Source organism: Ochlerotatus camptorhynchus, unplaced genomic scaffold, assembly GCF_037179485.1.
Source record: "Ochlerotatus camptorhynchus isolate MF236.1 unplaced genomic scaffold, CSIRO-AGI_Acam_v1.1 ptg000639l, whole genome shotgun sequence".
NCBI classification, from domain to species: Eukaryota; Metazoa; Arthropoda; class Insecta; order Diptera; family Culicidae; genus Ochlerotatus; species Ochlerotatus camptorhynchus.
Window position 1 is genome coordinate 2,599,235 of NW_027041118.1, and position 22,239 is coordinate 2,621,473.

The window sequence follows — 22,239 nt, forward strand, 5'->3', positions numbered from 1 at the left end:
TAACTCAAACTTCATACATACTATGCCAAAAAAGTCCAAAGCTATACTGATAAATCAATAAATAGTTGTGTTGAGTACTTGGCACTGATGAAGTCTGCAAGTAGTAGACGGAATAAAGGAAATAAACCAACCCACTCAAAGCTCTTCATAAAGGGATTCCGTTAAGAGGTTCGACAAATTAAAAGGATTAATAAATAGTTGTTCGACCACTAGCCAAGATTTAAAAAATCTATCTACTTACAGTCTTTTAAAAAATTGCCCATTCAGCTGTACGCTCAATTTTAAGATACACTGTATAAGGCTGATGTTATTTGGATTCATGCAAATACAAAATTCACCCAGGTGTTCCAGCCGTATGGATATGAGTACGATAAATGTTGTTATAGGCATTTTGACGCAAAATTTATGTAAAATATTGTATAAGTTTCATGCTCCTTCAAGTGTATTGTTCATGAATTTTGCTATGTTGCTTACAAATAGATCTACATACTTGCATAAGAAAGCATCCAGCTAAGTGAACAAGCTAAAAATTTGTGACCCAAAGAAGAAATTGGCAGACATACATTCAAGTTTCCATTGAAACTGACAATTAAAGTTTTAGGCGTGAAGTTATTCGGAAAATCTCTTAAAAACAATCAATAATTATTAGTGTGAAATAAACTATCCAACCACCCCTTGAACCAGTGGCATTATTTACGACCTACAGTTAAATTTGGATTTCATTGTGCCACGATTTTTCATAACCAGAACGATATGTTAACAAACAAAAATATTGCTATTTGAATACAATGGTCATTTTGTAGTTTTCGGAAATGTAAGAGCGGACAATTCGACGTTGACAATTTGATGTTCATGGAGGTACTAGCTGAGATTGACGAAGAGCTGCAATAGCATGAATCTACAGGAATAACAGATTCTCTAGCATAGCATTAAGTTTATGGGAGACATATTTGTTTTTCTCAAAAATAATAAAATGACACTGGACACTATTGAGTTTGAGCGACACTATTGACGTACGGAGATAGCCAACATGATTGACGAGTCATATGAATAATGAAGCAATAAAGATTGAGTCATTTAATATCTAAACGCAAAAAAAAAAAACGGAACCGTCTTTATGAAATAAAAATGTTGAGTACTCAAAATGAAGATCATTTATTGCACTTCAAAGAAAAAATTGTTCCGATTTGGTTTTGATGAAATATCGAAATTTTCTTCGAATACCACTCATAATATTTTGGACACTCTGTTGGCTAACCTGAGCGGCTGGTTTGTTCCACCATCTCTTCATCTCTGTCGCATTCCGAGTCACCTTTCCACTCTACTTTAGCTTCTGTTTGACAATTGCCCAATATTTCTCAATTGGGCGGAATTGAGGGCAGTTGGGTGGATTGATGTCCTTTTCGAAGAAATCTACCCCGTTGTCTCGATGCCATTGTAGAACTTCTTCGCTGTAGTGGCAGCTTGCCAAATCAGGCCAAAACTTTACAGGTCCATTTGAGCCTTAATGTACGGAAGAATACATTTTTGCAGGCACTCCTGTTTGTACATTTTGGAGTTCATAATTTTATTTGTCACGAAAACCTGTTTTTTTTTGTCCGCAGCTGCAAATACCTTGCGAATCTTATACTTAGTCTGACCGTTTTTTTGTTTTTGACTATTTTTGGTTTGAAGTATATATTTGACATTCGTTTAATACAGAATGGATTTCACACCAGAGGCAAGTCATTCTTTGATGATCTTGCTGGCCACCGCCACCAACATCCGCTCCTTGTTCTCACAAATTCGGCATTATTTGTTAGCTGATCTCAGTGCACATAATCGGTCGCACTTCTGTTCCCAGGAAATAGTCATTAATTACCACGAATTGTTCAGCGTTTGCAAACCAATGTGCTGTCCTCCGATGGAACGGGAATCGACTAACTACGTCGCCCCTGTAATCGCCACTGTCACCGTGTGTTGTGGTGTATGGTCGTCGGAATCTGCAGCAGCAGCTTCCTAATAAAAAAAATTACCATACACTAACGATAAACCAAATGATTGAACTATTCCACAAATGATTTGGATGATACCTCAACACGTCGTTAAGCAGTACACAACGAAAGGCTGCCTGCAAGCAGCGAGCTGCAGCCAATATGAGCATCCATAGAAGGAGGGAGAAGCCGCACCGCTATTGATCGGAATCAGTAGCTCTTCGTGAGTCGCTGTGGACCATCTATGTCAAGCGCGTCATACTAAAGAGTATAAACAGATGGAACCTCGCTCAAATTCCTATTCCTACACAAGACGCAAGCTTCTGCTGCAGTTAACAAATAAAATTTACAATATATAAGACCACGTAGTCCTACGTCACTATTGCGTACAACCCTATTTAGCTGTCCCTCGTAGTTTTTTTTTTTAACTTTGAAGCTGTCCGCTTGAGAGTTAATATCAATAATAGTTATACTAAAAATTATAATAACCACCAATTTGAGCAATTTTTATACCAAATATTACTTCAGATCAAGTTCTACTTCCCCTAGTCCTGCTCTCATGCATGAATATAGCAATTTTAACACCACCTTGATTTTTGTATGATTTTTCAAAACAATTGTTTGAAAATTGAGATCACACGATCGAAAAAGGCAAACAAATATCGCGCAAAAACAGAATTGAGTGTATTAATCGGCTCCATAAAGTTTTATGAATATGTATTTGTGTCTTGACATATACACAAATTGAAAAAAAAGGCCGTTAAGCCGTTCGGTCCTGGCCCATGTATTGATGGGTGTGGAAGCCGCCTCCCTGACATTCGATTGCTGTCAGAAGCGTAAAAAGCCTAGAATAAGAAAATAAGAAACGTGTACAGAGCATGTTAGAAACGCATGCAAACATTTCATATGTTTGTCATTTAGTAAGTGTGTTGAAATATGGTATTGATTTTTAGTTCTTCTTCTCCTTCTTCTGATTATTCTTATTCTTCTTATTCTTCGTCTTCTTATTCTTCGTCTTCTTATTCTTCTTCTTATTCTTCGTCTTATTCTTCTTCTTCTTCTTCTTCTTCTTCTTCTTCTTCTTCTTCTTCTTCTTCTTCTTCTTCTTCTTCTTCTTCTTCTTCTTCTTCTTCTTCACATTTCAAGATTGTTGGTTATCGGTTATTAGCTTATTGCGTGCTCTCTACTTAGTGTTCTAAATGCACTTCCACGGATATTAATTGAGGACTTTCGATGCCAATACCAATGCATGAATTCGTATATTGTATGGCAAGCACAACGATACTCTATGTCCAGGGAAGTCGAGAACATTTCCAACCTGAAAAATTCCCTCGACCGGACGAATAATAAAAATAATAATGGCAATGGTATTACCACTGACGAACCGACATGAAACTTAAACTTAACTCTTGATCGAGAATCCATAACGTCCAATTCAAATGTGCAGCAAAAACCGTTGAATTCTTTTTATCTATATAAAAATAGTTTGTCCGGAATATATAAGACACGAACCAACTCATAAATTTTGTACCCGTGTTCGTGGCTAGGATAAAGATTTTTCACGAACATGGCGGCAGATGACAGTTTCGTGCTTTGATCAAAAATGTTATGGTAATTTGTATTCCTCATGCCATGCATTTTTAGACTACTGTGAGGATCGTAGTTGACAAGTTTTTTCCTCAATCATCGTCTCAGTGAATGATCTGTCAAATGGAAATGAAACACAACAATGTCCCATCATTACACAAGTAATTATTAAAACATTTTGACTCGAGAATTATCATAAAACTAATGTGTCCTGTATTTTGTATCAGGTCTATTGATTATATGTACCATCATGTCTGATATCTTGCTGCAAATTTCGCTTTACGGATACTTTTGCCTTGGTCTAAACAACTGATCCTCAACTGATATTTGAAAATACCCACCTATTGGTACAATAAACTTTTCCCCAGACTATTTCAGGCATAACATTTGATAACGGCACAAAATCATTTGTAAACACATTTTCTAAGGCTCTTTACACGCGAACCAAAGTAAATCAACAACAGCATCGGATAGGGGAAACTGTCACCTTTCCGAAAGTGGTATTGGTTTGCCTGATCGTACTTTGTTTGGCGTGTGAAGGGCCTTAGAAAGTTTGTTTACAAATGCTGTTGTGCCGTTATCAAATGTTATGCCTGATTTAATCCAGAATGAAGCCGATAGGAAAACAGTGGAACAGGACAATTGAATACAATCTGACAAGCGCGTAGGTGGAAAATAATAAAAAAAAAAAATCAAATCAAGAAATCAAAACTATCAAAGCATGCACGCCTGTGGGTCAGGTGAGGGATCGTGACTGAGAAAATAATTTCAGCTCAGGAGTCTACTGAGAAGGTTCAAAATGCGCAATATAGTCATTCATGTTGGTTTGTCGGTGGTAATACCGTGATTGTACTGACTAGGCTATGAGGCTCTATGATTGATTGATTTCTTTTATCGATGAAGCCACCAGAGTTTGGACTATTTGCTGTAAATCCAGAAATGGTCTCATTGGTTGCAAATAAACTAAAACGTTCGTTTGTCTCTGGTCCTGATGGGTTGCCTGCAGTTATAATATGCCGTGGTATTGCCGCCGTTGTGTGATATCTTCAATCGCTCACTTCAGCAAACAAAATTCCCTCGCATTTGGAAGCAATCGTTTATGACACCCATTTTCAAACGTGGTGATCGTTACAATGTTGTTAACTATCGGGGAATCACGAGTCTCTCAGCTGTCTCAAAAAAGTTTGAGATTATAGTGGGTGGAGTTATTCTCGATGCCACAAAAAGCTACATATGCACTGATCAACACAGATTCATGCCCGGACGATCGGTTACCACCAATTTGTTTAATTTTACGTCAAAGTGCATAAAAAGTATGGAGGCAAGTCGATGTAATTTATACCGACCTGAAGGCGGCGTTCGATAAAATTGATCATAACATACTGCTACACAAGTTATCTCGTCTTGGAGTTTCTATGCAATTGGTTTTTTGGTTGGAATCCTACCTTACAGAGCGTGTACTTTGAGTGAAGGTTGAGGGTTGTGTATCTTTGCCGTTTTCAAACAAGTCTGGAGTTCCACAAGGTAGTAATCTCGGACCGTTGCTGTTTATTCTGTTCTTCAACGATGCTGCCTTGGTTCTGGGCGAAGGGTTCAGACTGGTCTATGTAGATGATTTAAAGCTGTACATTGTGGTGCGCACATAAGAAGATTGTTGGCTTCTGCAAAACTCGCTGACTTTGTTTGCCGATTGGTGCCAGAGAAACAAACTGACTATTAGCGTGGAAAAATGTCAGATAATCACGTTTCACCGCATGGTACATCCAATTTTGTTTGACTATCATATCGACGGCGATACTCTTACCAGAGTTACCAGTGTGACTGATCTAGGGGTTCAACTAGACACAAAAATGACTTTTGATTTACACCGTTCAGCGATCATATCGAAAGCAACGCGACAGTTGGGCTTTATTTCCAAAGTTGCGAAGGATTTTTCGGATCCACATTGTTGGAAGTTATTGTACTGTGCACTTGTCCGTCCAATTTTGGAAAATGTGTCCGTCGTTTGGCATCCTCACCATGTCACGTGGTGCCTAAGGATCGAACGGGTTCAAAAACGGTTCATTCGTCTGGCACTGAGAAACTTGCCGTGGAGTGATCCTGACAATTTGCCGCCGTATCCTGATAGATGCCGACTGTTGGGCTTAGACACACTGGAACAACGACGGAAAGTACAGCAATCGTTGTTTATTGCTAAGCTATTGAATTGTGAAACTGATGCCCCCGACCTGCTTGCGATGATGAACTTTCGTGTGCCGAGCAGATCTCTTCGGAATACAACGCTACTGCAACCAAGTTTTCACCGAACCATGTTTGGGTACAACGAACCAATCTCAGCGTGTATTCGTGCGTTTACGGCTGTCGAAGAGTTTTTCGAGTTCAATGAACCAACCGAACGTTTTGAAAATCGAATTAGGTCTGTGTTAAATTAGCTCTAATTTTATTCATTAAGACTAATTTGTCAGATGAATTATTTTAAATACAAATACAAATACAAGTTTCTAGATGATCATAATCTTTTCATTGCCATTTCTATTGCTACTTATCCACTTAATCTGCGATACTCTACTTAGTTTATCGGTTGTCCAACTTATGGGATTTGAAAATTGTAATCTTGGTAGCTTACGTGAAAAATATTCGAGGAATCCAACCAAAACCTCTCTTGCGCCCTGGAAAAACCCTAACAGAGACACACCTCCTGGCCCGGATCACCACGGTGGGTAACCAACTTCCAATTAAATTCCATATTCGCAGCCGTTCGAGTGAGTGTGTGACCTATTTGTATTCTCTTTTTTTCCTCGCGATTATAGTACAAAAAAAAAAAAAATCAAAATAACTTCTGTTGATCCCCCGATAATTGCATATGAATAAAAATATTCCGGTAATTGGCTGCCAATTTGGCGCTGAATAAAATGACGCCCGAAAATTTCAACCGCCGCCACCACCCACGGACCACCATTCTTTCGGTAGTTCTTTGATCTTGTTCGTGTATTTTTGTGGACAAAATAAGTGAAAGGCGAAAAAAATATATGATAACAGCGTGTGGGAAAACAGGAAATTTGTCAACAATCGAAATTCGATTCTGCTGCTGTTGCTGCGACGAGCCAGAAAGGGGTGGGGAGGGGGTGGTGGATGTTTCGCGATTTTCACGTCAACCGCAATGATCATATTAAAATACGGCGACGGGTAAATTTGATTGGCTTCCAGGGAAACGATCACCATCTAGCTCCCGGGTAAGGGGAATAGAGGGGGGCATTAATCGCTTTGAGGAAGCTGCATGCGCTTGAAATAAGTTGGAATCATTATCTGCTGTGGGTATGAATCGACGAGATGGCACAAGTTTATTGATGTGTTATTCTGTTTGATTTTCTCGTTTTTCCGCCCTTTTATGCCCGGTTCCGGGAGGGCTTCGAAAATCCAGTTCGAGTTGAGAGTCGACACACAAGAAGTGGTGTGTATGTGTATTTATATGATTTTTATCGATTCCATTGCCGTCTGGCTTTATATTGGGCCCTGGGAGAAAGGCGGGCGATAAAACTGGCAGGCACCACTGCAGTGGCTGCCGAGGGGATTTTAATATACTGATAATTAAGGTTGTGCACAACGCAGCGGGTGTCACTTTTGATGACGGGTTGGGATTCATTTTTTGATATGGGCTGTTATGCCTCGGGATGGACTCATGTGTTCCTGTGCGTACTCGTACGAGTGTTTACAACTGTTTTACATGTTTTTTTTTTATTCGAAGCAGATTCTCAAGTACGCAATGCTGAGGACGATGGGTGAGAAGCATTTGATGTAATAAAGTTTTAAAAACATTGTTTACTTGGCTTGAGTATACGAACGTTTCATTCGACTATTATATGATCTCGATTTATATGGATTGATCTAATTTGAAGATAATCAAGCATACATATGAGCAATGGCCTCCCTTAACTCATTACTTCATAGGCGCAGCTATAAAGCATTACTATGCTGGAGGTAGCTGGGTACGATTCCTGGTCCGTTCAAGTAATTTTTCGGGGATACTTCCTTGGGTATGATTGTAATTGCCACACAATTAGTATTGTAAAAATGATACATGATTTGAAAGCTCTCAATTAACAACTGTGAAAGTGCTCAAGGAACTCTAAGTTGAGGACCGATGTAAAGTGCCAGACGGGACGTAATAAAGCTAAAGATAAAGAAAACATGTGAACCAAAAAAAAAAAAACCATTTGACTCCTACGTAGAATGTAATGACAGTTCTTTCAACACACTACATTAGTGGCAATAATCGCAAGTCGCTCCCATTTGCTTTTTGACAAAACTGATTTTTTCACTGGAAATAGTAACCAGTGTTATTGATGAGCTCAACCACTTAGATTTGTTTTGGAAAAGTTTAGCCAAATAGCGTACAGGTTGTCCCATTATACATAAGAAGCAACGGTTTTTTTTTATCTAGTTCGGAAGGCTCAATTGCTTTAGCTCGACGGAGTCGATACTTCATTCTTAATTATTTGTAACAAAATTCGCTTAAAACTCGCGGTTTACCGGAGGCTAGAGGGTATCAGAGGGGTTTCGTTGTCTCATCGGAGCATTGCCGCCAGTATGAACGGTAGTGCGGTTCTAGCTTCGTCAGGGGGTCAAGGACTGTTGGATGATGGACAGAAAAATTCGGAATTCCTCCGCTAGGTGACGCTAGTGAGCATTCGAAGTGAATATGTTTGCACTGCTGTATCTCAAGATCCTGACTATTTAGACGGATGATTTCTTCGGCAAAGTTGATCAGGGGGTCAAGGACTGTTGGATGATAGACAGAACAATTCAGAATTCTTGCGCTAGGTGACGCTAGTGAGCATTCGAAGTGAATATGTTTGCGCTGCTGTATCTCAAGATCCTGACTATTTAGACGGATGATTTCTTCGGCAATGTTGATCAGAAGGTCATGGACTGTTGGATGATGGACAGAACAATTCGGAATTCTTCCGCTAGGCGGCGCTTAGTTTAGATAATTGTTGTAAATAGACTACGTTAACCTTTGTTCAGCTATTAACTATCTAAATCCGGTGAGTTTTATCAGCCGAAAGCTTAACAGTCATAAAAATTATAAGCTTTTTAAGGCATTAAATAAATAGTCTTTTCCAACACTTGTTTTAGAAAAAAATGGGATTACCGCTTCATATATTATATGTTTTATAGGACTGCTTTAACTTATTTACTGACTAAATGGATTTTCATAATTATATTGATTATTATAAGTCAAAAATTGCTTTTGCATTTCGGGATTCGAACCGGCAGTCGCTGGCGCCAACCATAACTACTGGACCACTCAGCATATGTTTGGCAAAAGGTATGATCATTAACTTGAAGCACGTCAAATTTAAGTTGAATAATAGTGAATAGTGAATGATTAAAGCATTCCTCTCAGCTTCAATTGCAGTTAACACAATGTGTAACAATTATAGCGATTTAAAAAGTGCGCGGAATTAGAAATTTTTTTGCGCAGAATTGTGATTCCCGCTTTTTGAAGTAGGATTACGTCTTTCGGCAACATATTGAGGGTGCAATTTCAAAAAACCAAAATTGACCGCATTACGAAAAATGGTCAGGTTTTGACCACGTATAACTCTGTCAATAGCGGATGGATTTTAATTCTAAACAAGCCAATCTATTAGGTATTTTGCTACGAATCTGCTTAATTGAACACTTTATTAATTTTTAATAACTCACAACTGAAAATTACACAAATGTCCAACTGTTGCAATAGTGATCAAAATTATCACCGATTGCCTGCAAACAGCGCATTCCCCAAAACAGATTTCAAAATCGAATTCGATCCTGTCTCCATGAACAGTGATTTTTCTATCAACGTGTGTGGTGGTGTCCGGTCGGTCGTCAGTAGCAGCAGTAGTAGTGCTTTATGTACGTAGCGTTGAACATTGTACACAACGAAAGCCTGCCCGTAAGCAGCGAGCTGCAGCCCCCATGAGCGTCCATTCACCGAAGAAGGAGGAGGAAGCCTCAACACTACTGATCGGGATCCATCTTCGTGAGTCGCTGTGGGCCATCTATGCCAAGCGCGTCACCCTCGTTTCAAACAACACACAGCTCGCCAGCCTCATACGTGTGGAACACCCTAATAGCTCAGCATTACTCAACCAGCACGACAAAACGGTCCCTTTCAGGACCACCATAAATTTTATTAAGAGATTTGGGCATTTGTCAAGGTCATCAATTGGGTGTCAGTTCCCATATGTTTAAATCTAACATACCATATATTTTTAAGGCAACATTGGCGGTTTAATTCTGAATACGCAAATCTATAGCAAATTCTACAAATCTGTTAAAATTAAGGATCATTTATCATTTTTTGAAATGTCAGAATTGAAATTTGCACAAATGTGCAAGTGTTGCTATGATAATAAAATGGTCACCTGCTAAAAACGCTTTCCCTAACACAGATTTCAAAATTGAATTTCAACCGGTCTCACCGAACGCTGTTCATACAACCACCGCGTGTGGTAAGTGGTGGTGTTCTCCAGTACACAACGAAAGGATCCCCGCAAGCAGCTAGCTATCAAGGCTGCCCTCAACCGCTGATCGGATTCAGTTGATCGTCGTGAGCCGCTGTGGGCCATCTATACCAAGCGCGTCACCCTCGTTCCAAACAACATACAGATCGTCATCCTCATCCGTGTTGAACACCCTAATAGCTCAGCATTATTCAACCATCATGAGTTGTTTAAGAGTAAATGTTCATTGAAGGTTCGCTCGCCTTGCTGCCAACCACATCACCCCCAAAGCTCTTTGATAATGAACGCAGCAACCAAACGTCTCGCGATTGGAAAAGATTTAGCAAGAAATTCTTTAATCAATTTTGTTTTTTTTTTTTTTTATTATTATCAATTGAATAAACCAAAACTTCTGTGCGTTTTGTGCACGAAAATGCGTAATTTTGGCGGTTTCCCTAACACTGTTGCCGAATATTGATACCAAGCACTGATCATGCCAGACCGTACCTATATTTATCCCTTTTGATGCAAATGTTAAGCCCCTCCTATTAAGAGAATTATGCCAAAAAAAAAAAAATCTTGCCGGATTCTCTTAATAGAAGGGGCTTGAAATTTGCATCAAAAAGCATAAACGTAGGTACCGTACGGTAGGCTTAGATTATGTGATTGATGTGTTTTCCTTAATACATATTTCATTTCCGCACCGCTATCGTCTCCAAGAACATCGAGGACTAATTTTTACAGCATTGTTTTAAACTGGATGTAGTGGTAAGCATGATTACCCCTTACTCCTAAGGGTCTGGGCTCAATACCAGTCGGCGGTATCGGGATTATCTGAGGCATACAAATCTCTGATCACGCCTTCCTTCGGGGAGGGAAGTAATACCATTGGTCCCCGGTCCAGTTGATTGGTCGATAGACAGGTTCCAGGTATGGAAGTATGGCAAACAAAATCGACGGAAAAGTTCCATGACTTCTTTATATAAAAATTGTGTTTTGAACAAAAATTTAACAGTACATCAAAGTATATGCATCATCAGCATGTGAAATTCAGATGTTGAAAACTTTGTTTATGAACGTTTACATTTAAATATAAAGTTCCTTAAGCTGCAGAGAAGATCTAAGCAGATCCACTAATTTAGAAAAACAGTGGAACATTTTGAGAAGTTCCCAAATTTCCAAATAGTTTAGAAAACTTCATAATTTTTTTGAGAACTTCACTAGTTTAGGATTTTTAATGAAGCTTAGAAATTCTTAGGAAAGTTCTATTTAGTTCACGGTAGTATCAAAAGCTTCAGGAAAATCAAAAGAACTTTAGGGAAGTTTCAAGATCAATATAGAAGTTCCTCGAACTTTAGAGAAGACCAAAGAACTTCATGGAAATTATTGAAATTTTCAACACTAATGGGAAATTTTTACCACTACAGCAACTTTCCAGAATTACAGGAAAAACTGGCTACTTTGAGAATGTCCAGAGATGTTCAGAAAAAAATTAAAAATTGTAACGAAACTCCGTGAGCATCGAGGTAGTTTCGAAAATTTTGACAGAACTGTAAAGAAGTTTTAAATCTTCTGAGGGCTTTAGAAAGGTACAGTGAGCTTCATGGAAGTCAAGAAAAGTTTATGGAAGTCCAGATAACTTCGAGGGAAGTCCAGAAAAATTCATGAAAGTTCAGAGATTTTTAAGGAAGTTCCGTGAACTTCAGAGCAGTTCAAAAATCTTCAAAAAAGTTCCGGGATCTTTAGGACTGTTCAAGGAACATTTGGAAAATTCCAGGTATTCTAATACTTGACTGCATCAAATAACAGTCACGTTTCAAGGTACCCTCACAAGTAACATCGCAGGTTTTATCGCGGTTTTATAGCATTCTACAACTCTAAATCATGGTCTACAGAACCCTCATAAAACCAAAATTGTTATCTACAGATATCGGTTTTAGATTAATATTCTCACTTAAATTAGTGGTTTCTATTTCCTTTGTGTTTTATAGTGTAGCGAAGAGTTTCGTTATTATCGCTTTCAGATTCTCATTTTTGAACGGAGACAACGAAACAATCGTAGCGTCATAGAACAGTGATTAGCAGTTTTGCTTATCAAGGCGGAGGCCTGGGCTCCTTAGGAAAGTTTTTTTTTGGGTCTGAAATATCGATAGCTAACAACACGAATTGATTGCTTTTTATGAATGGTACACTTTCCTGTTAGTATTTTTAAATTGCGATCTGATTGCAGATAATCTTTACCTTTGTGCAGTGTCACGTACAGGGAATTATTACGCTATATTAGAATAAATGGTACCTAGCAAGTTTTTTAAAATCTTTATTTTAGAAATTTTTAGCCAAAGGCTAGTTCATCTCTTTGTGAAGAGTGTAAGGTCTCAGAAAAGACCCTCCTACGGAGTTGTTGAACAGAGTTGCTTTCTTACTTTTAAACGTTTACAGTAAATTAATTCCTAGTTGGTTGGTTACTACGGATGGACACCCTCATGAGGGCCGAACGACTCATCCCATGTGGCGCCCCACCGGCTACTAAAGCTGTAAGGTACGTCAGCAGCGGGCGAGTTGTCTCCGAGAAGGTTCCGGATGCTCGAAGTTGTTGTTTATTAATTTATTTGATAAGGCTCAAACGAATTAACTTTACAGAGCCGAGGATTCTTGGTCACTATACAATACATCTTAAAACTATAGTCAAAAGGTACAACACAATAAACACTTTATCTTCCGCTATCCAAAAAGCCTCCTCCTCCATCAGAACTGGAGCCGCTTCCAGTGGTTTCATTGTATGGCAGTTACGCCAACGAGGGTCAGAGCGCTTTCATTGCAGCAATGGACGCAAAACGTGGTCAGCACTCACACACTCATCACTAAACGGTTGCTTTCCAAAGTCGATGACGCATCGAGCGAAAGAACTGCTGATGAAGAACAATGAGGAGGACCTCACAATGGTTGCTGCCGAGTAAACAGACGATCGCGTGGCACACATCGAGAGTGGCCTGCTTCTGTCGACAGCCGACGGAACACTGGATGCTCGAAGTGATCCCTGAGATTTTCGAACTCGAGGCAGACGCAGAGGACGTGCTCGACGGTCGCCGGAACAGTCGAATACAGTTGGCAGTGTCCAGTTCTGAGCCTTGATAGGACTCTTTGATCCGGCTGATTCCGGAACTCAGTCCACGCCTCTGTGCTTCCTTTAATCTTCCGGATAAAAGGTCCCCTGGTGCTAAACCACTGGTCGTTCCAAGCTTTCCGTATGGTTGATTTGACCCATCGGTTGATGTCTTGCAGCGGTACTTTGTCCGTGAACCTGGGGCCGGATGGTTCAGATCCAGCGAGGTGATCCGCTGTCTTGTTGCCAGGTATTCCACAGTGGCCAGGTATCCATGTGTAGACGGTGCTACTCGGGGCATACTTTACGGTAGCCTGAATCCACGGGTGTAATGGAACTGCGGAGCAGAGTTCTTGGATGGCGCTGTGAGAGTCAGTCAGGATGAGAATTGGTTAGTTCGCTGGTGATGTGGGCGCATGAAAAATAGCGGCAGCTTCTGCAGAAAAAACGGAACATTGCGGCGGTAGGCTGTTGCTAGTATACCACTTCTGGATACTCCGATGCCAACGCCCGATCTGGATCGGGAACCATCTGTGTACCGGTGTATGTTCGGCTTAGGGAGAATCAATTAGTTCTGCTACTGACCGACGCGGGGCCACGGAATTATTTCCTACCTTGAATCGGTTCTTATTTTGGCAATCAATGTTGATGCTGGAAGAGAGCCAACTCTTCTCTCCGTGCCAGTGGATGCTAGCCACCGGGGGGAGGTCGAGGAGGAAGATCCTGCCGTTGCCTGTTGTCTTGGCGACGAATGATGCGGCTTTGATGATGGTGACATTCATGATGCGGTACTTGAACGGAAGGATCTTTGCTTCCACACAGGCTGAATCGGCGGGGGTGGAAGGCAGGAGGCCAGAGATGATCTGAATGCTGCTGTTGAAGGTTGGGCCGAGAATTTCCTCTTGTTTTCCCGATGCGAGGCACGTTAGCTCGGTCCCATACAGCAGCCGGCTAGCAATGATGGCTTGCGCGACATGGAAGAGGACTGCCCGATTTTTGGATCGGTGGGGCTTCGAGATTGCTTTAATCAAGTTGATCCGGCTTTTGCAGTTCTTCTTGACCTCATGGAAGTGAGGAACAAACGATACACTCAAAGATAAATTAAATCAAAAAAGTTTAAAAAGTATGCAGATTCCCGCTTCACCTTATTGAGTCCGAGCCATGATTACTTCGGCAGTAGTCATGCATGATTAAATTCGAAATAATCTCTCCAGTTTTAAATTTTATTCTTTTTGAATATTAATTTTTTGAATATTGTAATCAAAAAATATTTAAATTCTATCAAAAAGTTCTTAAATAGACTCAAAAATGATTAGAATTTATTCAAAAAAGATAATGTTACATCTAATCAACCATGATTAAACTAGGTTAAATATCAGATGATTATTTTTTAGAAAGAGAGTATTAATTGTTAATTATTCGATATGATTAAACTGAGTTTAATGTCAAATTGATTAAATTTCAAGCAAAATGGGAATAGTTTAATTTATCAGTGTAGCGTGCGGTCGGAATTTTTGACGGGGATGGCTTGATCGGAGATCTTGATTGCAATTCCGCTGACTCTGTGCCACGATGGACAAACATGGCATCACGCTCTTCTTCGCCGAAAGCTGCAACCCTGCTGTTTCGGCCCATTTTGCGACAGCTGTAACCGTGGCTTGCGCTAGCTTCTTGGTCCGAACTGTGGTGGGCCCCGTTACCACGATGAGGACATCGTCTGCATGCACGAAGATGTGGATGTTCTTGGACAGCTGGCTGAAGACGCCGTTCATGGCAATCAGGGGGCCCCTGTTTCTTCCTGAAAGCGACTGGATTGGTTGTTACCGATTGCAACTCGAAAGGTACGGCCGGTGAGGATGTTTCGGACAAAGTGGATGATGTGTCCCTTAAGGCCCCAGCAGACGTGTCCCTTAAGGCGCCAGCTCTAGCATGGATTTGAGGTGGGAAGGCGTGCACATCTTAAAAATCAGTGAGTAACTTGCTCTAAGTTTACCATGACAGCACTGAAGTCAATTGAACGCCGATTATCAGAACAAGGGTGCATTGAATGTTCTCACTTGAACCGTGCATTTCGATCTTTACGCTGGGTTTAGACAAGGCAGGATTCAACTGGCGTTCGTTCCATTTAACTGACTTGATCAACTCACTTGAATTGAAAAAAGTTGAACCAGGCTCAACTTTTCAAGCTAAGTAAATCCAACTGAGTTGACCAACCAACTTGCCTTGTCTCAGTCCAGCTTTATTCCTCAGTCCAAATGATTTGAACGCCGAATTGATCACTCTTACTCACTTGGACTACGATTTCAACGTCCAGAAAGTTGGTCGATGTCCTCTATTATATTCTATTCTGATCTGCAAATCGTTGCCTGGATCCAGCTTTTTGGATTGCTTATACATGACCCTTCACAAATGAGGATGTTAGTAAATCATAAATGATTGACGATTTTATTCACAGAAATAATTTTTAAATCCTTTTTAAACCAATGGCATGTTGTATCTCAAATTAGATGAGCATATTACAAAAACGATCCGATATTGTTAAACTAATCGCCATCCTTTCATCAAATCAATCAATTTGCTCTTTCCAAATTGATCAATTTATACGTCCTCCGCATACGCAAGTCTACATGGCATGAATTCAAACGAATTACTCAAACTTTGATTGCACGAAAAAAACCTTCATAACCAAAACTACTTCGGTCGATGCGGGGCGAAAAAATATCAGAAACGCTAAACTTTGGCAGTGCGTTTTATTTTCCAATTTCCAACAAAAAAAAAAAAAAAAAAAAAAAACGCATCATCGATTCGATCCACCTTTTCGATGATGACGATGATGGAGGGATTTTTCCTTTCCCACTCGACGGTGCTTGGAAACACGCTGGATGCGATCCTTCTGAGGAGAACGAGCACGTATGTTCGCTCCGGTCGGTCCCGTGGACATTCCGAGGATGATGATTATTTAATTGGCGTATTCAGAATGTGTGCTTTGCATGCAGCCATCCTCCGCATCGTCGTGCGCTTCAAACCGATTCCGGGAAAAGAGGATAACGATAGAATTTTTATAGATTTTCGGAATTATATTTTGATCTCTGGCTCTTTTATACCCTCGATGAAAAGGATTTTCGCAAATTCGTTCGACGACTATTTGTTTTATTTCGATTCACGATGCGATGGGAAACGGATTCTGTTCCACTTCAATTTTGCAAGAACGAGTTCGCTGTTCGCTGGCGATCGAAATTGGCAACAGGAAACGGTTTTTCATCGTTGCGGGCATGTTTTCCGGCTTGTGTGTATTTTTTGCTTGTCCTGACGACGACAGGGGCTTATAGTGGATTCATTTTATTTGATTTTTGCGTTTTGTTCTTTCGTTGTTATTTTTTACAGATCAGGACGGCTCTTTGAAGCGGGAGGACTCACCAGTGGAGCCACATGAAAATGGCGTCGACGTAGACAACGATGACGAATTGCCCGGGATGGGTGACCTGGACGGAATGGATGGCGATCTGAACGACATGAACCGTCCGAGAAAAATCCGGAGGTGGGTTGTAAATGATCCGTCATTTTTTCAAGATGTCTATAGCAAAGTTTCCGTGCCTCCATCTTTTCTTCACAGAGCGATAGATGAAAACTAATTCGATTTTACCCTCTTCCCAAAAACAGATCCCGGACAACGTTCACTACCTTTCAACTTCATCAACTGGAACGGGCCTTCGAAAAGACGCAATATCCGGATGTGTTCACTCGGGAGGAACTCGCCATGCGACTGGATCTGAGCGAAGCGAGAGTACAGGTTGGTTTTCTGTCACGCTATCACCGAAAAAACAATAATGATGGAAATTTACGTCTGACTTCGCGATATCAATCTTCAATATATTTACATAATTGCTGAAGAAACGGACCACCTGCGTTGTGAATGCACATACTCACGGGGAGGGAGGGAGGTCAGATGTCGTATCATGATTATCAGATAGGCGACATCAAATAAAATCACATTCATAATACGATTAAAGCTGTCACCGTCGTCGTCGGTGGTGAGCGCAATTTGCCACCATGTTGGACGGCGCTTAAATTATCGGACCGGTCACCACCCGATTGGTGCCTGCCGGCCAAATATGCACTTATTGACATATTCCGAGAGCGTATTCAAAATTAAAAATTATTCAAATAACTTGACCCGGTCTGACATAATTATCCACTTTTCACGCTCGGTATGGTGGGTATCGCTGTCAGTCTAGTATCCCCTGAACAAGACCGCTCTGGAGACTTCCTCAGTGGGTGAGTTGAACGAGACAACCGCCGGGGAGCCCACCCTCGATATAACAAGTCCGAAAGCTAATTAACTTTTCTACGATTTTCCCTCCGGAGCTTGAACGGACCAGTTAATCGTTGCGTAATTGTGTGGCCCCTTTCGCTCGGAATGGACGGTGACTTGATAGGATCGATTAGGGGATGTGTTTGCTTAGGGATGATGGGAAATCAAACAGAGCAGTCGATAATATGGACGGACGGAACCAATCTCTACTGTGTTCTGCCTTCCGTGATGTGTGTACCTAATACGATATTATTATATTAAAAGCAGATTATGGCTAGTTTTGTTTGTGTATCTTGATTTTTCCTCTTTCACTGGGTGGCCCTCAACCCGAGTCGGAAAGGTTTCTGCTTGTGACGTGAGGGTGGAGGGTCGTTAAGGGGGGGCAACTTTCTATTATTGCTTCCAGTCGGGTGAGTTTTGCCCTTTTCGATGGAGGGCCGGGTTCTTGGATGATAATCGATTGGTTAGCTGGAATACCACGGGGAGACGATGCAAAATTTGGCGATGCCGGAGGCTTTCGGCTAAACAGGTTGACGTGCGTGGTCGTTAATTGAATATATTTGTCAATTTGCAGTTGTTTGGAAAACTGGTTGATGTAAACTGGTGTTTGCAATTTCAACCGATCGCTATACATTGGCATGATTTGATAATAGCCCATTCGCCTCGCATGATGTGGTAACTTGCAATATGGTGAATGCATTCGGTAACGTATCGTGTTATGTTACGTGACTGACAATGATTGAGGCTTTGTTTACAGCAACTGGCCCTAATGAAGATTCCAACATCTGGATCGGAACGTTGGTGATGGTATGACTATAATCAGCATCTTAAAACTTCCCGGAACTTCTAAGGACTGGTCTGGCGTTTTCGTTCCTTCTTGAAGTTCCCTAATTTTTCATAATGTTCTCGGAACTTCTCTATCGTGCCATTAATTTTTCTGATATTTATGCAACTGACCTTGCAATGTTCTTGGAGTTTATGAATTATTCTTCAAATTCTCGGAATGTTACATAATTCCTAAGAACTTCTTGAAAGTTCGTGCAATTTATTAATGCAAGCCGCTCTTAAGTTCTCTGAAATTCCTCTAAGTACTAGGAATATCACTGAAAGTAATGAAACGTCCTCTGTCTCCGTAATTTCCTTTAAGTTAATTGAACTACCCTTTCTTTAATATTAATTTATTTGATAAGGCTCAAACGAATTGACTTTACAGAGCCGAGGATCCTTGATCACTATAAAAAAAAACATCTTAAAACTATAGTCAATAGGTACAACACACCAAACAGTTTATCTTCCGCTATCCAATAAGCATCTCAATCAGAACGGGATCCGCTTTAATTTTTTTTTTTTTTATTTATTTATTTATTAATTTATTTATTTATTTATTCATCTGACTTTTTGTTGTCTTAATGTATTTGATCGGGAAAAGCCAATTGAAATGGCGTAAAAACCCCTTATCTTTTCACAGTACAGTACAAACATTACAAATCAAGCAAGCAATGGAATATTACTCACCTTTCACAATAACGAATCTCACTCGATCCATTAATGCAATTCAGTCAGTCTACGCTTAAATGTTGCCACAGTAGAGTTGAAGTCGAAGAGGATGTAGACTTCGTTGAACCTAGTCGACATAAAGCGGACAGGATCATGAAGGCCGTACAAGGAGTTGCGGGACTCAAGCAGCAAAAAGTTCCGTTGGCGAAGTAATCGTTCAGGAACGTAAAGGTTAAGTTGACCTAGTAACTCCGGTGCGTCAGTTTCTCCTGTGAGAAGTTTAGCTACAAACACCGCTTGGGCATCATTCAGTCTCTGCTCAAGCGTCTGCAGTCCCAATAATCTGCATCGATCTCCATATTGTGGTAGGTTTAACGGATCTCGCCATGGAAGGCGTCGTAGGGTATATCTCACAAATTTTCAGAATAGATTGCATCAGTGCGCAGTACAGAGACCGGAGGCAGAGAGGATCGGTAAATTCGCAGGATATTGTGAACATAAATCCCAGCTGTCGTTTGGCTCTACAGATAAAATCGTTGTAGTGCGATCGGAAGGTCAGCGCTGAATCCAGGATGACACCAAGATCACGAACTTGAAGACAACGCTCAAGGGACTGACCATTAATTGAATAATCATACGTAATCGGGCTGAGCTTGCGATGAAACGATATAACGTAACATTTGTGGATGCTCAACGTCAGCATGTTCCGGGTGCACCAATCAGCAAAACTATTCAGCAGCAATTGTAGAGCATAGCAGTCTTCGATACCTTTAATGATCATGTATATTTTGACGTCATCAGCATAAAACACACGGCAGCCAGAAGGTAGTACGAGAGAAAGCTCGTTGATTAAGAGTGAGAATAACAAAGGACCCAGATTGCTACGCCAGATAAGTTTGCAAATTGTCCCGAAGATTCAAATCCGATATTAACGGTGAGGCTACGATCCGTAAGGTATGATCCAAACCAGCTAACAAGATCCGCAGAGACACCAATTCTTCCTAGACGTTTCAGTAATATTCCGTGGTCAACTCTATCGAAAGCTGATTTCAAATCAGTGTATGCGGTGTCGATCTGAGCACCGGCATCAATGTTGCGTATGCAAAACGAAGTAAACTGGACGAGATTGGTAGATATTGATCTTTTGGGGTAGAAACCGTGCTGATCAGTAGAAATATAATTCTTGCAGGAGTCGAAAAGTACATCATTTATTATGATTTCGAAAACCTTCGAACAAGCACACAACGAAGTTATTCCTCTGTAATTCTCGATGTTCTGTCGATCCCCCTTTTTAAACACGGGGAACATGACCAATCTTTTCCAGCTTGTGGAAAAACTACGCTTCCGTAATGATATGTTGAAAAGTGTCGTAAGAGGGAAAATCAACTCTTCGCCGCATTTTTTCAGGATGCATGACGGTATGCCATCTGGACTGGACACAGAGTATTTCAATTTGTTTATTGCGGAGTCCACCTGATTTGACGTGATGACAAAGCTTCTCAGAGAACAGACAGAGAACATTTGTTTCATTGTATGGCAGTATCGCCAACGGGGGGCAGAGCGCTTCCATGGCAGCAATTGATGCAAAACGTGGTCAGAATTTGCACACACATCACTAAACGGTTGCTTTCCAAAATTGACGATGCATCGACCAAAAGAACTGCTCATGAAGAACAGTGAGAAAGGCCACACAATGGTTGCTGCCTAGTAAACAGACGATCGCTTGACGCACATAGAGAGTGGCCTGCTTCTGTCGACAGCCGAATGAATACTCCGAAATTGATCTGGACTTCTGCGGTGTTTTTTTTTTATATATCAGACTTATAATCGGGTTCGACTCGTTGCATTCGAGTTAGATTTTCCCTTTTCGAGTGTTTTCTTAGACCGGGATCATAATTATTTTGAAAGCTTGAAATCTTAGCAACTGTTCAAAGTTTTAGAATTTGAAATGCTATTTACCAAATTTTGAATCTTGAATTATCCATTTCGAAATTATCTAGGTAGTTCATTTCTAAAGTTCCACAATATTACTCTTCATATGAGAGTTTATCAAATATTTCCTTCTAACCGTACCAAGATTACTTCAGAGTTGCTTTCAGAATCCTCCAAAATAATTCTAAGATTCTCTCTGGCATTTTGACAATTTGAATTTCCTATAACAGCTTTAACAATTCTCTACATACCACTTTAGGAATCCCCCCTATGAAACTTTTAGAATTCACACACATTCAAAACAATTTCGATATTTTCCACAGTTCTCGTTATATAATTTAAATAAATATATAATTTTTCTAGTTCCTAAGAATTACCTTGGGGTTTATTTCAGAATTGTGTTGGAAATCTAAGCACAACTATTTAGGAATTTTCTGGATTTTTTCAGTAAATTTCCTGGCTCTACATTCTCACACCATCCTCCCAGAAATCCGTTTGAATTATGTTAAGGTTTTGTTTTAAATTTATCAATTATTTTGCTTGCAATTTCCTTCCATTTCGCTTTTGAATTACTTTGAAAACAACGTATTTTTATTTCACAACTACACAGCAGAAAATTAATTTTGATATCACATCAAAGTGGATGCACTTCACTCCTGTCAAAAATATGGTGTAATATTACTTGCCAAAAAGGACAAAATTATCATTAATACAGTGCATGAACTGAAATTAAGCTGCTCTTACTGCATTTGTTTATTTTTGTGAGTATAAAAATTACATGAGATGTTCGACATGATTGAACTGCATTCTCTTGGATGTAATATTAAAATTTATTTTTTGCTATGTAGAGGCTGCATTCCAACAGGTCAAAAGTTATCCGAAAAAATAACCTATGCCCCAAGCAACAATTTATGTTTCATTATGATCTTGTAGACCATGATTTAGGCTTGAATAATGCTTTAAACCTAGATATATGAAACAAGTGATGTTGCTTAGCATATTTGACTAAATTTAGCTGTTTCTATTAAAGCGGGAAAACTATGTTAGACAACCGAGAATTCCTTTTTTTCAGTGACCACCTTGAAAATAATGGAATAAAATGTATACCTAGCGGCGCCGGTGATGTAGTGGTAATCGTGATTGTAATCGTGATTATACAAAAGGTCTGGGTTCAATCCCAGTCGGTGCCGCCAGGATTTTCTGAGGCATACAATCTCTGATCACTTTTTCCTTCAGAAGCCGTAAAGCCGTTGGTCCCCGGTCCATGAGTTGATGGTTCAACGGGTAGAGTGCGATGTGAGAGCTACCTCCCTGGCGTTGGTAGCATTGCTACTCAGTACGGAA

The 22,239-nt window shown here is 40.2% G+C and overlaps 1 protein-coding gene across 1 annotated transcript in view; it reads left to right on the top strand.

Annotated features, from left to right (window-relative positions):
* hbn (homeobrain) overlaps nucleotides 1-22,239 on the top strand; it is a 57,525-nt gene that overhangs the window by 9,051 nt on the left and 26,235 nt on the right. The window contains exons 2-3 of the mRNA XM_065237704.1: nucleotides 16,539-16,692; nucleotides 16,815-16,944. Coding sequence (XP_065093776.1) covers nucleotides 16,539-16,692; nucleotides 16,815-16,944 — 284 coding nt within the window. The remainder of the gene's footprint in view (nucleotides 1-16,538; nucleotides 16,693-16,814; nucleotides 16,945-22,239) is intronic.